This window comes from Hippoglossus stenolepis, chromosome 6 (genome assembly GCF_022539355.2).
Source record: "Hippoglossus stenolepis isolate QCI-W04-F060 chromosome 6, HSTE1.2, whole genome shotgun sequence".
NCBI classification, from domain to species: domain Eukaryota; kingdom Metazoa; phylum Chordata; class Actinopteri; order Pleuronectiformes; family Pleuronectidae; genus Hippoglossus; species Hippoglossus stenolepis.
The window spans coordinates 1,169,258-1,184,610 of NC_061488.1; the positions used below are offsets into that span (position 1 = coordinate 1,169,258).

The 15,353-nt window shown below is 44.4% G+C and overlaps 1 protein-coding gene across 2 annotated transcripts in view; it reads left to right on the forward strand.

Moving 5' to 3' along the window:
• Window positions 1–15,353, forward strand: part of LOC118111473 (IQ motif and SEC7 domain-containing protein 2) — a 30,660-nt gene that overhangs the window by 13,473 nt on the left and 1,834 nt on the right. The window contains exons 3-4 of one of the 2 annotated variants that reach the window (XM_035160104.2): window positions 10,524–10,745; window positions 13,885–15,353. The exon at window positions 13,885–15,353 is cut by the window's right edge and continues 1,834 nt beyond it. In XM_035160104.2, coding sequence (XP_035015995.1) covers window positions 10,524–10,745; window positions 13,885–13,960 — 298 coding nt within the window. In that variant the 3' untranslated portion in view covers window positions 13,961–15,353. The remainder of the gene's footprint in view (window positions 1–10,523; window positions 10,746–13,884) is intronic. The other variant, XM_035160105.2, reaches the window with a different exon arrangement.

The window sequence follows — 15,353 nt, forward strand, 5'->3', positions numbered from 1 at the left end:
GCACTCGTCAGTTCCTGAGCAACATATGTTGGATGGTGAAACTACAATACCCATGAGCCTCAGCGGCCATCGCTGTGAAGAAGAAGCCAATGAAGTGTTTCATCGTTTGAACAGACACAGTTTGTTTGTTCACTGTGTGAGTCTTAAAAGTTTTGTGTTGTTGAAAATCAGTTTGTCCAACACTTTGATTCTGAGGCTGTAAATCATCCTGAGCCTCGAACCTCTGACTTTGGTTCTTCATCCTTTAAGAAGTCATGAATCCAACCTGACTCATTTATTGATTTATTTTACAGAATAAACGCTGCAGAAAAGATGCAGTTTATTTTCTCAATTTTATTGATGATAATGACATTAGATTTTTTTTTAAATATGCATTTGTCAGTCGATAGATCGGAATCAGCATCTCAACCAGAAATCAGTTTGGCTCAAGTCATTTATTTAGCACTGAGGCTCGTATAATGTTTAATGTTTTCTACTTTATTCTAATATATTTTGGAAAAAATTGTTGTACAGCTGCATTTGACGCCTTTTTCTTATTTTGTAATATTTTGTTAAAAGTTTATTTTTAAACAAATACATAAAATAACACTCCAAAAATTCAAAAGTTCAACACGACCTGAAGAGAACATGACACTGAAATCAGATGAATATTCTGTTCCCATCCACTGTGTGTGTGTGTGTGTGTGTGTGTGTGTGTGTGTGTGTGTGTGTGTGTGTGTGTGTGTGTGTGTGTGTGTGTGTGTGTGTGTGTGTTCACCTGACTGTGAAGTGCTTTAATACGTGTTCATTTGTAAACGTTTAGTTACATAAAAGCGTATTAATCAGCCTGTGAAGTCCTGTTGTAAAAGCTGATATTTGGCAGCAGCCCTCGCGGATCACAGATGGCTCAGAGAATATTCTGGCAGCCGGATGATGTAAAGACGTGACTTTTATTTCACGCTGCATCTGTCCAGCTCTACACTGAACAGCAGAGTTAGAAACTGCAGAAGCAAACGTAGAGGAGATGTTTGAGTTTAAGAGCAGAGGCTGAAAAGAGGAGCTGCAGCATTAGAGTCATACACACTCAAAACACGAATACAATTATCAACCTAAAGATGAACAGAATATGTCTCATTTGAATTTTTTCAGCTTAACAGGTCGTTACTGTTCAAATATTTTATTTTACATTCAAAAAGTTTGTATTTTTAAACAGTCCCAGCGTTAGTGGACGTCAGGTCAGTGTCCGTCGTAAACCTGTTTGTCTGGAACGTTTTCTTTTCCTGTGCTGACGCTGGTTTTCTTTCTGAAAAGGTAAAAGGGAGCTGCAGTAATCGTAGTAGACCTGCTGCTGGATTCATATTCAGTTTAGCTTAAGTTGTCGTATTAATGAACAACAACGACAATATGTGGTCATGATGGACAACGTGACGTATGTTGATGAGTCCGTGCTGCCGCCGCTACAGAGCGCTGGTTATTCAAAGTTTATTAATATTGTATCGCATCAAATTCAGCACTGAACGTCACTGGACCCTGAACAACACACAAGTGTGACGCTGACGAACGGTTCTCCAGATGTGAGACAGGAAATAGAAGATAGATATGGATCGAACTGCATCTCTGTAAAATAACTGACCCCCTGACCTTCACCCAGTCTCACGTTCATGGATCAGTGTCGACATCAGGAGGTTTAAGCTTTTTCATACGTCTGCTACACGTCTCCTTCAGTTTGAGGAACGAATCACTGATGTCGTCAGTCTTCTCACTTCGACACCTCAAACCAGGGATCGTATCACAGCCCACTGGAAACTGGGCCGTGTGTGTGTGTGTGTGTGTGTGTGTGTGTGTGTGTGTGTGTGTGTGTGTGTGTGTGTGTGTGTGCGTGTGTGTGTATCGAGGCGGCAGCACAGTTTTCCTGTGTCGTTGTTAGAAAATGTCTGCTGCTGTGTCTCGGTCTGATGACATCGCCAGTAATCCATCCACGCTACTGCAAAACACGAGAGGACCGTTGCACTGCATGCTGGGAAAAAAAGCTGCCAGCTGTGTCACTGTGGAATGTCGATAGCATCATGTGTGTCACACAGTTACTAATTTACTACATTTCCCATGATGCCTGTGGAAATCAGTTCGCTTGTTGTGTTGAGTGTTGGCTCACGCGTGTGGGCGGAGACAGAGAGCAGGAGTGTTGTAGTCACGCTCCACCTGTCAATCAGCTGCAATGCATGCTGGTCCATTTTCCCTGATGATTTCTCTCTGTATAATTATCAGCATCAGTTTGAAAGTAATGAGGGGGGGGGGGGCAGACACAGACGCAGCCTCCAGTCGTATTTCATTAGAACTGTTAGTGAATTATTGATTAGTTGATTTCAACTTGATCTTCTGATATATATATAATTTTTTTCTATTTATATCATTGCAACCTGTATATTTAGAAAAATGAGAGAAGATCAGAGCGAGGCCGAGAACTGGAGCGTTCTCAGTGACCAATCAAAGGAGGGGAGCATCAGCCACTGTCCCCGCCTCCAACGTCTCGAGCTCTCAAACAAGCGACTGTCGGGCGCTGCTGAGACGTTCCGAGCGAGAAGGGGAGATCGTGTTTGAGCTCCTCGTCTCAGCCTCGTGTTAAAGATCTGCGGTTGTGCGTGTGGAACAGAAAGGCTCATCAGTAATCATACGAACGAGTTTGGTTTTTACGTGTGTGAATGTCGGGACTAAATAAAGTCCCGCTCCTACAAATACGGTCACTTATTAATATGGTATTAGACAAAAGTCCAAACTCTGTGTGCAGGTCGACGGGCGGGAGGAAAGATAGGGGGCAGTAGAGCAACAATCTGATTACATCTATAGTAATGTCACAAGTGTTTGTCAGTATTTCATTTGTTTTTCCACCACATTCAACAACAGTCCATGAATTGTGATGAACTCTTGACTCTCTACCACGACCAACACGCTCAAACTCAGCTGCTGCTCGCTGCCTGTGTCGGAGCTGCTGCTGCGACACGTTGATTCAGATGATTTCAAGAATCCTTTACAGCGAACGAAGCCTGAAAGTGGTTTTAAAGATGAGACGTGTGTTCTGACAGAATGAGAAGCACTTTAATGTGTCAGCGACAGCAGGTGCACACACACCTGGTTGATTAGAGCCGACACTCCACACCACGCTTAACATGGAGGAGACGGAGAGCAGGAACCATTCAGCCTCACCAGGCAGCAGGGAGATCTGCTGTTGGATCAGATCAGATCAGATCAGATCAGATCAGATCAGATTGAAATATGAATCAGGGGAACTGGGTCACTGCAGCAGCAAAGTGATGTAAACTCCTCACCTGTAACAACAGAGCGATCAGCTGATGTCAGGTGCTCGAGCTCCACAGAGAGCGTCCCCTTGAGGCTGCAGTGTTCATTACACTCTGGGATGTACGTCACTTTTATTTATTTATTTTATTTATGTAACATTCTGTCAAAAACAATAACAACAGACGGAGTTTGTTTACGTGGTGAAGCAGCGTGGGATCATGGGAGTTGTCTCTAAGAGTCTTCCACTCAGTGCAAACACAGTTTAAACATGCAAATTCTGTAATTTCCAACCACCAGGGGGCATCACAATCCAAACAGTTGACGACTCGACGTCTAAACCTGAAATAACTGGTTTATTGACCACTAGAGGGAAACGGAAAGAGTTTCTCAAAAATAACAAACAGCTGCAAACAAAGTCCTAGTACGGATAAACTCAATACAAAGCTGTGTGTGTGTGTGTGTGTGTGTGTGTGTGTGTGTGTGTGTGTGTGTGTGTGTGTGTGTGTGTGTGTGTGTGTGTGTGTGTGTCGGCTGCAGCAGTGCTGAGTACCGCAGGCTTGTTGAATGGAGCTGCACTGTAGTTAAATATCAGCAGCACCTGTGTCTGTGAGTGTATGTGTTTTATTATTTGTGTGTGTGTGTGTGTGTGTGTGTGTGTGTGTGTGTGTGTGTGTGTGTGTGTGTGTGTGTGTGTGTGTGTGTGTGTGTGTGTGTGTGTGTGTGTGTGTGTGTGTCGAGCGTGTGTGTGTTCATCCAGGGAGGAAGAACACGCCCTCTCTGACATGGTTTTAATGCAGTTTCCTGCTCAGATCTTCTCACTAACGAAACTCAGAATTCTTTAAAACTTTGTACAGATGTAAATAAACATCAATAAAGAACGTTAGCATTAGCAGCTGTTTACATACCAAGCTAGTTTTGCTTCTGCTGAAGTTAGCATGCTAACCAGTTAGCCCTAACAACAGCTGATGCACATCGTTTCCAAACACTGTTGCTCGGAGCTACAGCTCCTCACGTTCTGTCTCCAGAGGGAATTCACCTTATTCACATAAAGCAGGTTGAATTTCCATCAGAATCACAGAAACAGAAAGGTTCCTTGTCGGAGCTTTAACATGTAGCTTTGTAAAGTAACACAAACAGTGTCATCGATTAAATAAGGAAATACGTAAAATCAATGGACAACAAAACTGTTTTTAGAAGTAGAACTAAATTTAACTTCACTTCACACCATCTGCACACGGACGCCTGGAATTTAAAATCATTTCTAATTTTCATGCTTTGATAGATTTAGATTTCATGGAGATTTTTTACGGCGTGTGTGTGTGTGTGTGTGTGTGTGTGTGTGTGTGTGTGTGTGTGTGTGTGTGTGTGTGTGTGTGTGTGTGTGTGTGTGTGTGTGTGTGTGTGTGTGTGTGTGTGTGTAAGCTATTGGACACAGTAAATCACCTTTGTGCAGCAGCGGTGGAGGATCTATTTAAAACACACACACACGCAGTCCTTGTTACCGTGACAACATATTTCTTCATTTGCAACGGTTGCCCTTAACAACAGTGTTGGCATGGCCTCCTTTCTGGAGCGGCTGCAGCTGAAGTGCAGCGTCTCTCGCTCAGTTGACTCTGTGTTAATCTGCCTCACTTCAGTCTGTGTCTGCAACATACAAGAGTCACGACCAGAGACCGAAAATAAAACCGTGTTTTAAAAACAGGGACGAAGACTCGAGAAAGTGAAACAAATGCGCATCCTGTACACGTGTGTATAGTGACCAGCAGGGGGCGACTCCACTGGTAGTTTCTATAGAAGTCTATAGAAAGTGACTTCTCACTTTATAACGTCAGGAAACATTCAGGAGTTTCTGTCTCAGTCTCTAGTTTCAAGTCTTCTTCAAACAGCTGATGTTCATTTCGTGAATTATGATCATTCAGAGTCAAACAGACCATAAAGCACTGGATGTAGTGGGGGGGGATACCACGGTGTGATTGACAGCTAGTACCGTCCAATGGGTGCAGATGGCAGGTGTAGGTGGGCGTGTCCTCGAGCTCTCAGTCAGGCTCCACCCCCTGCTCCTCCATATATGGTTACTTCTGGTTTCAAGAAACCAAGCTTCTCTCTCTCTGGTTCTGTTGAACAACAGATTGAACTAAGGTTGTTTATTCTCTTCAGGATTGTCTCTGTCTCATCCCGTCCCTCGTTACGTCTCTAGATGCTCGTCTGGTTAGTCCAGCTCTGGCTCCTGGTGACAGTCGCTCCCCACCGGTCACCGTCTCATACATCGTGTCACACAGCGGTGACAAGTAATAACATCTGATTGGATGATTAATTGATGAGTTGATGTCAATTAATGTCCGTTCAGATGACTGACACTAAGTGACAATCTTCTTCTTCATTTAGTTAGGGCTAATGAAGCTGTTATATATTGCACACACACTTATCATTTTGTATTCTGACCTTATATTAGTTTCCTCCACAGTTAATATGTTTGTCGTCAGAAACGTTTGACTCTGAGCTGCCCTCTAGTGGATGTTTTAATGCACATTAATGAGCCTTTACTCCGTTGTTGACCTGATGCGTGTAAAGATATCAGCGTATCTCATGTTGGGGTCGACTGGTACCACAGTCTCCTTTTCAGAATCGTTACAGTGATGATAAAACAACCTGATGTGGAAAATCATAGATTAATCTGTGTGTGTTATGTGTGTGTGTGTGTGTGTGTGTGTGTGTGTGTGTGTGTGTGTGTGTGTGTGCGCGCGATGTGTTACGACAGGCTGTCTGGTGATGTGTGTGGCAGTGACTCAGCGACAGGCGGACATTAGATGACCTAATGAGATTGTAATCAGATTAGAGCGGGCTGTAATCTGACAGAGTCTAGCCGAGGACAGGCAGAGAGGATGATGGGTAATGAGGGGACAAGTCCTTTGTGTAGGTTTTGTTCAACTTTATTTTATTTAATGATATGAAAAAGTTGACGTGAATATATTTGAATGTCTCAGTACGTGAAGTCATGTCTGATCTGTTGATTTTACCTTTTCAAAGTCTTTGTTGTTCAAAGTCACAGAACTTTATTTACACTGTTTTGGATTCATGACTTCACATAAAGCAGAATCACTGTGTGGAAGCAGGAGCTTGTTGATTAGCTTGAATATAAATAAAGATGGTGTGTGTGTGTGTGTGTGTGTGTGTGTGTGTGTGTGTGTGTGTGTGTGTGTGTGTGTGTGTGTGTGTGTGTGTGTGTGTGTGTGTGTGTGTGTGTGTGTGTGTGTGTGTGTGAGAGAGAGAGTGACTGATGAAATGATCACGGAGAAGGAGAGAGAGGTGTTAAGGGCCAAGAGACTAAGCTTGATCGTGAAAGAGACTACGTTAGTTTAAGATTTGGGTTCGGTGAGTTTAAGATATATTTATTATTATTATTATCAGTGCTGTCCGTCTGGCTCACAAAAAAGAAACAAACAAAAAATATCCCTGTCAATCATCTCAGTTGTCGTTAAATAACTATTTCCTGATTGTTTGTATCTTTAGCGCCCTCTGCTGGCAGGAACCTCTCGTCTGCTTTGGGTCGATTTACATTAAACAGTCGCAACACGACAGGTGTGAGACTGAAGTGACAAATGACTTCCACCATGATGTCATTAAAGAGCAGCACTTAATTATCAGCATCTATTGATTATTGATTGTGAAATAACGGATGATCGTCGTCTGACCTGTGTCACATCCTGCAGCCCCTCTCTCTCTCTCGCTCATTTCCTCTGTCTCTCGCCCTCTGCAGTGTAGTAGCAGTATGGTAATGAACGGCTCCTGCAGTGGAGAAGCTCTCACTTCATACTCATACAAGATAGAGGCAGAGTGGAGGGGGGAGAGGGGTGAGGGAGGGGCTTTATTCTTACTGAGGAGGGAGAGAAGGAAGAACGTGTGTTTTAAAGGGGAGATAAACGAAGAGACAGATGTTATCCAGAGGTTTCCGACCTTTGAGTGGGTCACGTGTACCCCGTTCACACCTGGTAGTAACACTCGACCTGAGTGATGCGTTCAGGTCTGATCGAGTCCTGTTTTCTGACCTGAGATCTGATCGCTGACGAGTCTTTTCACTGTTTGAACGTCCTGGGCCACGTATGGACACGCCCACTCTGACCCGCTGCAGGTTGAATGTGAAAATATGTTGATTGTTCAAATTCAAGTGAAATATCTCAGACCTGAGACGTTAACCTGCAGGAACCAGAGATCTTATGATCCAGATCTCATTGGACCACCCACCGTCTGCTCGCCGGTTCTCTGTGACCCCTCATCACAGGATATTTGATTTTGTCTCTGATCTGTGAGCAATTTGACCACATGAAAAAAAGAAAGTTTAGATTCCTGCCTCTAATTCTGATCGACACAGTGAAGACGAGACAGGAGACAGGAGACAGGAGACAGGAGACAGGAGACAGGGGGAGGAACTGTAGAAATGGACACGTCGAGTCAACCAGGTTTTGTTTTTCACTTTTGAATCTAGTCACCGCTCTGATTTATTACCTCCACTGGTTGGTTTGTCAGCAGGTTTACTCAAAAACGTTCCAGTAAACTAAAGGATTATCTGATCTTAACTTCTCTCAAATCAACCGTTTTTATCATTATTTTATTCATCATGTGGTGTGAATGAGTTCAGTGCAGCGACAGTCAACTTCAGCTCGTAGCGGCTCCCAGGGTCAGCAGGGCGTTACAGTGTGTGTGTCTGTGTGTGTGTGTGTGTGTGTGTGTCTGGCTTTACACTGCATGTCCAGCGCCGTGTCACAGTGTGCGTTCATGTGGCGCACATCCCGCCTGCAGCCGTGCAGAATGACAGCGAGCGTGCCGCAGACCAGCGAGCCGTCACATCACAACCAGCAGGATGAAATGTGAGGAATGAGGTCTGCGCTCGCTGAGGCGTGGACGCGGCTCCTCGGGCGGAGCTGGGCTCTCAGTCCAAACATCACCGCTCCCACATCCTCCGTTACACATGTCAGCTGTTAAAACTGTGTCAACACACGAGGCGCTGGGGTCAAATCTAAGGTCACAGGAAAACACTCACGGGCGGATCAGCTGTGTTTCACGTGGGAGCAGAGTTTACGTCCGTTGACTTTTACTTTAAGCGGTTCCTTGATTTTCTTTGTGTCTGTGAACAGTCAGAATGTTGTGTCCTGTTCGGTCACAGGTATTTATTAACAGTATATTAACATGTAATAGGATGATGATTATAACAATGTAATATAGCTGTAAGCAGATAAAAGTGCTGGTGCAATGTTTTCTGACTTTTTCTAACAAATGGATGTTTGGGCTTCGATTCTGACATCGACATCTGAGAGTGAGACAATTAAATATCTGCTGAAAACGTTGTCAATGAGTCTTAAGATGTCGTTATCAAACCTTCACGACAGAGACGTTTAATTGAGGATCGATATCTCACAGTTAAACCATTAACTTTATTCTAAATACCTTTAAAAAAAGAGAAAACACAAATACAACAAACTCCTTCAACTTGTCTTAAAAGTTTTCATATCAGCAAACACAGATGCTGTCTGTGAGAGTCGGGCTCTATAGTTTAAAGTTATGTTTTTGTTCCTCTTTTCTATATTGTTGTTCATTATCTGTTTGTTCAGTAGCTTCTTGTTGAGCTGAAGTTTTTCTTGTTAACAAACATATTGATAAACTCTTGTATGTGCTTATGACTACATTACACGGTGCAGTGTTGATGTACTGGTTTTACATGTATGTAAGTGTTCTATAATATAAGAAAGCAGTAACGATATAATATTGAAATCTTTTTATCCTAATTCATATAAACTACCAGCTGTGATTAACGTAGTTCTAATTGGTTGTGACAATTTATTAAATCATTATTTTGACCATTGACCTCGAGTATAAATAGGGAGCGTCCCATCTCCAGCTTCATCACAGCAATGGCTGACAGGAGCAGACGTGACCTCACAGTGCACCCAGTGCGACTCCTCAGTGATTGGACAGTCAGTGGCGGGGGGGTTCAGTGAGCGGTTAGCGGATCCGTCCTGTAGCTGCAAGGTCATTGGTGCGAGGCCCGTGACAGACATCAGCAGGAAATCATCAGGCACGGAAACCTGCCCTTTAACTGTCGTTCGTTCACGTGGCGTTCGGTTGTCACTGCTACGCGTTAGCAGCCAAGAGGCTAATCAGTTAGCACAGTTAGCAGGACGTGAGCGTCCTTCCTCTGTCTCTCTGAAAACGCAGTAAAGTCTATGTGTGCATCATCCTCCCTCTCCTGACTCACTGTACATGTACCGCTGTGGTGCTAACTGCTCGTGCTAACCGCTCAGATTGACTGTGCGCTAACCTTGAGCTAAAGTTCTGCGTGTTCTACTATGCTAAGCTAACACTTGTGATTGTATGTTCATGTGGTATGCTGGTGGGAGTAGTTTAGACTTGGTACTAACTTCTGTATGCTTCTGTGCTAAGGTAATGCTAACACGATAAGACATGCTAACTACATGCTAAGCTGTAAGCGTGTGCTTATGCTATGCTGCTGTTAATTATTGTGTGCTATGGTAATGCTAACATGATAAGACATGCTAAAGCTGTAAGTGTGTGCTAATGCAATGCTCCTGTTAACATTGTGTGCTAAGGTAATGCTAACACGATAAAACATGCTAAAGTGTGTGCTAATGCTATGCTGCTTTCAATATTGTGTGCTAAGGTAACGCTAACACGATAAGACATGCTAACTAAAGGCTAAACCTATTAGCTGTGTGTGCTAATGCTATGCTGCTGTTGATTATTGTGTGCTAAGCTAAAGCTGATAGATTTGAATGTGCTGTTTGCTTTAACACTACGAGCCATATTTGTTTGCTAACGCTGCTAAGCTAGTGCTGACAGTGTGCTGTAATGCTAACTGTGCTAACGGTGTTTGTTTATGTGTGCGTGTCTGTTGTTGTTGTTGTCTTTCTTTCTCTGTTTCTCTCTTGACTTTATTTTTCTCTCTTTTTTCTCCCTCTCTCTCTCTCTCTCTCTCCCTCTCTCTCTCTCTCTCCCTCTCTCTCTCTCTCTCTCTCTCTCTCTCTCTTTCGCTCTCTCTCTCTCTCTCTCTTTCTCTCTCTCTCTTTCTCTCTTTCTCTCTCTCTCTCTCTCTCTCTCTCTCTCTCTCTCTCTCTCTCTCTCTCTCTCTCTCTCTCTCTCTCTCTCTCTCTCTCTCTCTCCCTCTCTCTCTCTCTCTCTCTCTCTCTCTCTCCCTCTCTCTCTCTCTCTCTCTCTCTCCCTCTCTCTCTCTCTGTCAGGTCTTATTCCTCCTGTTCTACCACCACCACCTCTTGTCGTTCCTCCAACAACCCTACTAGCATCACCACTCCTTCCTCCACCTCCTCCTCCTCCTCTCTCTACTCCTCCAGCCTACCTCCTAACAGCCACGCCACCTACCATCAGTACTGCTGTCCCGCGCGCCTCCGCCTGCCCAAGCCTCCCTGCGCCCTGCCCCCCGCCAAGCACCACGAGCAGGCAAGGTAAGGGCCAGAGTCCCCCCCCTCTCCTCCAGAGCCTCCGTCCACTCCACCCGTCCCCGAGGGTCGTGACCCCAAACGCACTCATATAATAATATGATAGTGACTTTAGTGTTCCACAGAATCCACGGCGAAAAATAAATGAAGTAAAATAAAAGGTATTCAATTCAATTTGAGTCTGAGAGACACAAACAGACAAAACTGAATCAACTCACAGAGAAGATTCTGCTGATTATAATAAAGAAACAACTTGTTACTGTGAGAGATTCGTTATTTACATCTTAAAATACTTTATATAGTTTTAATTTATTAGAAGGAAACTCCAAAGATTTGCTGCTTTTCTTTCTAACGTAATAATTAAGTTATTATTTTTAATGTCTACAAAGAAAACTTCTTGAGCCTTCCGAGCTTTGTCAAGCTGCTCTACACGTCTTTGTTACATCATCAGCAGCACGATGGCGTTTAAATGCATTTTAAAGATTCATGTAAAGAGACGTGTGATTTAAACTTAAGGTTCATTTACTGCAGGGACGACCAGGAGGGAAAATATCATCAATATTAATTATATAAATGCGTTTTGGCTTCACATCCGACCTCACCTGCCCCCCACCCACACACCTTGCCTCCCCCACCTACAAGACTCTTTACTGCTACCCCCACACACACACACACACACACACACTGTCTCCATCAACCATTCACACACATAGGAAACAGCAGTGAAAGTGAAGCAGCCTCCCCAGTCGCTCCTCATCCTCCTCCTCCCCCCTCTTCCTCCGCCCCCTCCCCTCCCCCGCTTCCTCCTCATCCTCCTCCTCACCCTCCTCTTCCTCCTCACCCTCCTATTTATTCTATTCACAAAATAGTCTGAGTTATGATTTCGATGTTTTCAGTTTTTATTCTGAATGTTCAGTTCAGTGCTAAAAAAATGTATAATAATCACTAATAAAATATCCATAAAGAGGCAAATGAGTAAAACAAACACAAACCTAATAAACTCTTAAATTAGTAAAAATGTTATAATAATAATATTTAAATTGATTTATGGAATTTCGGATTCATCACAACTTCACATTTGTTTCTGAATCATCTCAACATGTTAATTTAAAGTAAGTTTCAGATATAAATGAATTATTAAAACTGAAAATGAGTTTAATATCAAGCCTTAGGTTGTTTTAAATGTTAAATAGGTTCCTGTGTTGGTCTCTGTGAACACGCTGCTCGTCACACTGGTGTCACTGGGAGACCTGAACTCTTTCAAATCCTGCCTGCCGCTAAAGCTATTTCATAATGCTGCTGCTTCAAATTAAAAGGTTATCACTAACAAACCCACAGGAGGCTTTTACTGTGAAGTGACAGGTAGTATGTGCACTGATGTGTCATCAGCACTTTTTACTTTGTCGTGTTGAAACCATGATGATCAGTGACTGTAATTAAATCAACTGAATAGGATATGAAGCCGGACGACATGTCTCCACTTCCTCCTGTTAGACAAACATGAAGCTGAAGTATCTTGAATGCAAATGCTGCCACCTTGTGGTGATACCTGTCATTTGGAGTCAGATTCTCTGACTGTAGTGAGAAATGTTTTTGTTTGGTCCACGTCCCATCTGCTAACACGGAGAAGCCAGGGTTTACAACCTGTACTGCCGCCAGCCACCAGGGGGCGATCGCAGTGTTTTGGCTTCACTTAAGTGGAGTTGTCATGTCGTCCATATTTGTTTTACAGTCATTGGTCAGAGCTCATCTGCACAAAACAACAATTTAATCAAATACAGCATTTATCTGATATTTGTCCAGTTTGACATTTTTCAACCAGACAGAAAAGTTTGGATTTTCACATTTTCACTGCAAAGTGACGGAGGAGGAAGATTTAACTCATCTGCAGATTAGTGCTGCAGTCAAATTTAAACACAGTGTGTGTGTGTGTGTGTGTGTGTGTGTGTGTGTGTGTGTGTGTGTGTGTGTGTGTGTGTGTGTGTGTGTGTGTGTGTGTGTGTGTGTGTGTGTGTGTGTGAGGGATGAGAGAGGATGCGTCATCAGCAGAGGAGGAAGATTTTCAGAGGGTGTTGTGCATAAACAACATCACACAGACACGACACACACACACACACACACACACACACACACACACACACACACACACACACACACAGACACACACAGACAGTTGAGGGATTCACCAGATGACTAACACGCTGATGACAGAGTGAGCTCATCTGTCTCTGACTCTAAACTCACATGTATCCTCTATATGTTGATTAATAACAGATTCATAATCAGGTTACGTCTCAAAATGTCTTGAAGTCAAACTGAAAAAACTGAAAATTAAAACCATCAAACCAAAACTATTCATTATGATAAACACGACTTTTACATTATTCATCGTTTCTAACTCTCGTTTATATTTGAGATATAAATATAATTTAACTGTCTAAAAATGACCGAAGGCTTGGCTTCCCTGTCAGTACACCCCTCCGCTCACTATCATCCCTCCATCCTTCCTTCTGTCCATCCTTCCTTCTCTCCTTCCTTCCTTCTCTCCTTCCTTCCTTCTCTCCATCCTTCCTTCTGTCCATCCTTCCTTCTCTCCAGCCTTCCTTCCCTCCTTCCTTCCTTCTCTCCAGCCTTCCTTCTCTCCATCCTTCCTTCTGTCCATCCTTCCTTCTCTCCAGCCTTCCTTCCCTCCTTCCTTCCTTCTCTCCATCCTTCCTTCTGTCCATCCTTCCTTCTCTCCAGCCTTCCTTCCCCTCTTCCTTCCTTCTCTCCATCCTTCCTTCTGTCCATCCTTCCTTCTCTCCAGCCTTCCTTCCCTCCTTCCTTCCTTCTCTCCTTCCTTCCATCACTCCATCCTTCCATCTCTCCTTCCTTCCCTCCCTCCCTGTTCACTCGTCCTCCCCGTGAGTGGAGAACGCTGCTTCACCTCCTCCTGGAAACTTAAACCGGAGGTCACTCCTGCAGTTAGAGATGTGGAAACACTGACATCTAGTGGACGAGAGCAGTACTGCAGCTTTAAACTGAACAACCCATTACCAGACTTCTCTTCTTTCCTGTCCTTTCTTTTTCTGTCTGTCTTCTTCCTCTTCTCCTCCCTGTCCTCCTGTCCTATCTCTTTGTCTCTGTTTGTCTATCTCTCTCTCAGAGAGGAGGAAGACGACGACATCGCCCATCAGTTCTGTTGCCCCGCCTCCGAGTGCAGTAGCCCCTCCTCTAGGTAACCAGGGGCGACCGCGAGACCCCGCCCTGCCTGACTGTCCCCGGTAAATCGAGGGGTGATACGAACCACCCTGCCCCCCCCTCCATGGCCGCCTCTGTCTTTTCTATTCTCTGATCACGAAGCAGCATCAACGACGCATAAATTATAACAAAAGGAGGAAGTCCGGTATTTCTTTAGGAACAAGGTTTTCAGAATAAAAGCTTGTTTGTTGAGTCTTCAAATATTCAACCTTTAAAAGAAAATTACAACGCTGGCTTTTACGTTCTTTTTTCTTTGGAAGCTTCGGTGTTCTTGTCAAAGCTGTGACACTCGGGGTGGGACAGTGAACACTGAGTGTGCTGCAGCTTGAAGGACTGGTCCTCAGTCTCACACCTGGAGACGTCTCACACCTGGAGACGTCCCCCCTGCTTCGGCTGCTTCACTCGGCAGGATGCAGTGACTCGGCTGAACCTCGGCCATGAGTCTGCACTTTGTGTGCAACATGCAAACACAGCGGTTGGTCTTTGACCTCCGCCTGAGAACAAACTCACACCTCGTCTCTCCTCCCGACTTTGGGTCTGATCAGACTTTAGCTGTTTATCCTCCCTGTCCGAGCATGAAGCCACGACCCCCGACGACGCTGTGGCCAGAGCCCGACGGTAGACACAGTTCATTAAGTGTTGGACATCACGCTCCAGGATGATCCGGTGGCATCAGAATGTCTGCAGGTGGCGCCGTGGAGCTGATGAGGATGCCCCAGCTCTGCAGGGCTCTGGTTTGTCCTCAGCTTGTCTTCACCACATCAGACCAAACTCTCCGGGCGAAGGACCGAAGACTCGAGACAGAGTTTGCTGGCGCTTCATGAACTGTCCGAGCGGCAGCGGCAGGTGATCACGAGGAGGTCGTCCTCTTTAAACACAACCTGCTGCTGGAGAGAGACACACATAACCCACCACTAGGGTCATGAATCTGGTCTTTTGTTGGGTCATCATCATTCCTACATCCGGCAACAGGGTTCTCCTCAGAGCTGCTTCTTATCTTGGTTCAACAGTCGATTTGCACCCGAACACGACAGTGGAGTGAGAATCAGGCTCAGCCTTTTAAATGTCACCGGACAGGGAACGCTCATGTCTCTGTTCTGCAGTGGGAACCACGCGACGCTAAATTACCAGATATGACAACGGTTTTCTGTAGAAGTACCAAAGGCACTGAGGCAGGTTAAAGATTCTAAATCATGATGATGGATCAGATTCTGATCTCAGATCTGCTTCACCGGCCGAGTTAAGACGTTTTCAGCAAAGTGACGGAGAAAGAAAAACACTTGAAGTGCTTCTCCCCCCCCCCCGTTACAGTTTTAGGGAGAACCCTGGTGCCTAATGTGTGAAGACACACACACACTCTCACACACACACACA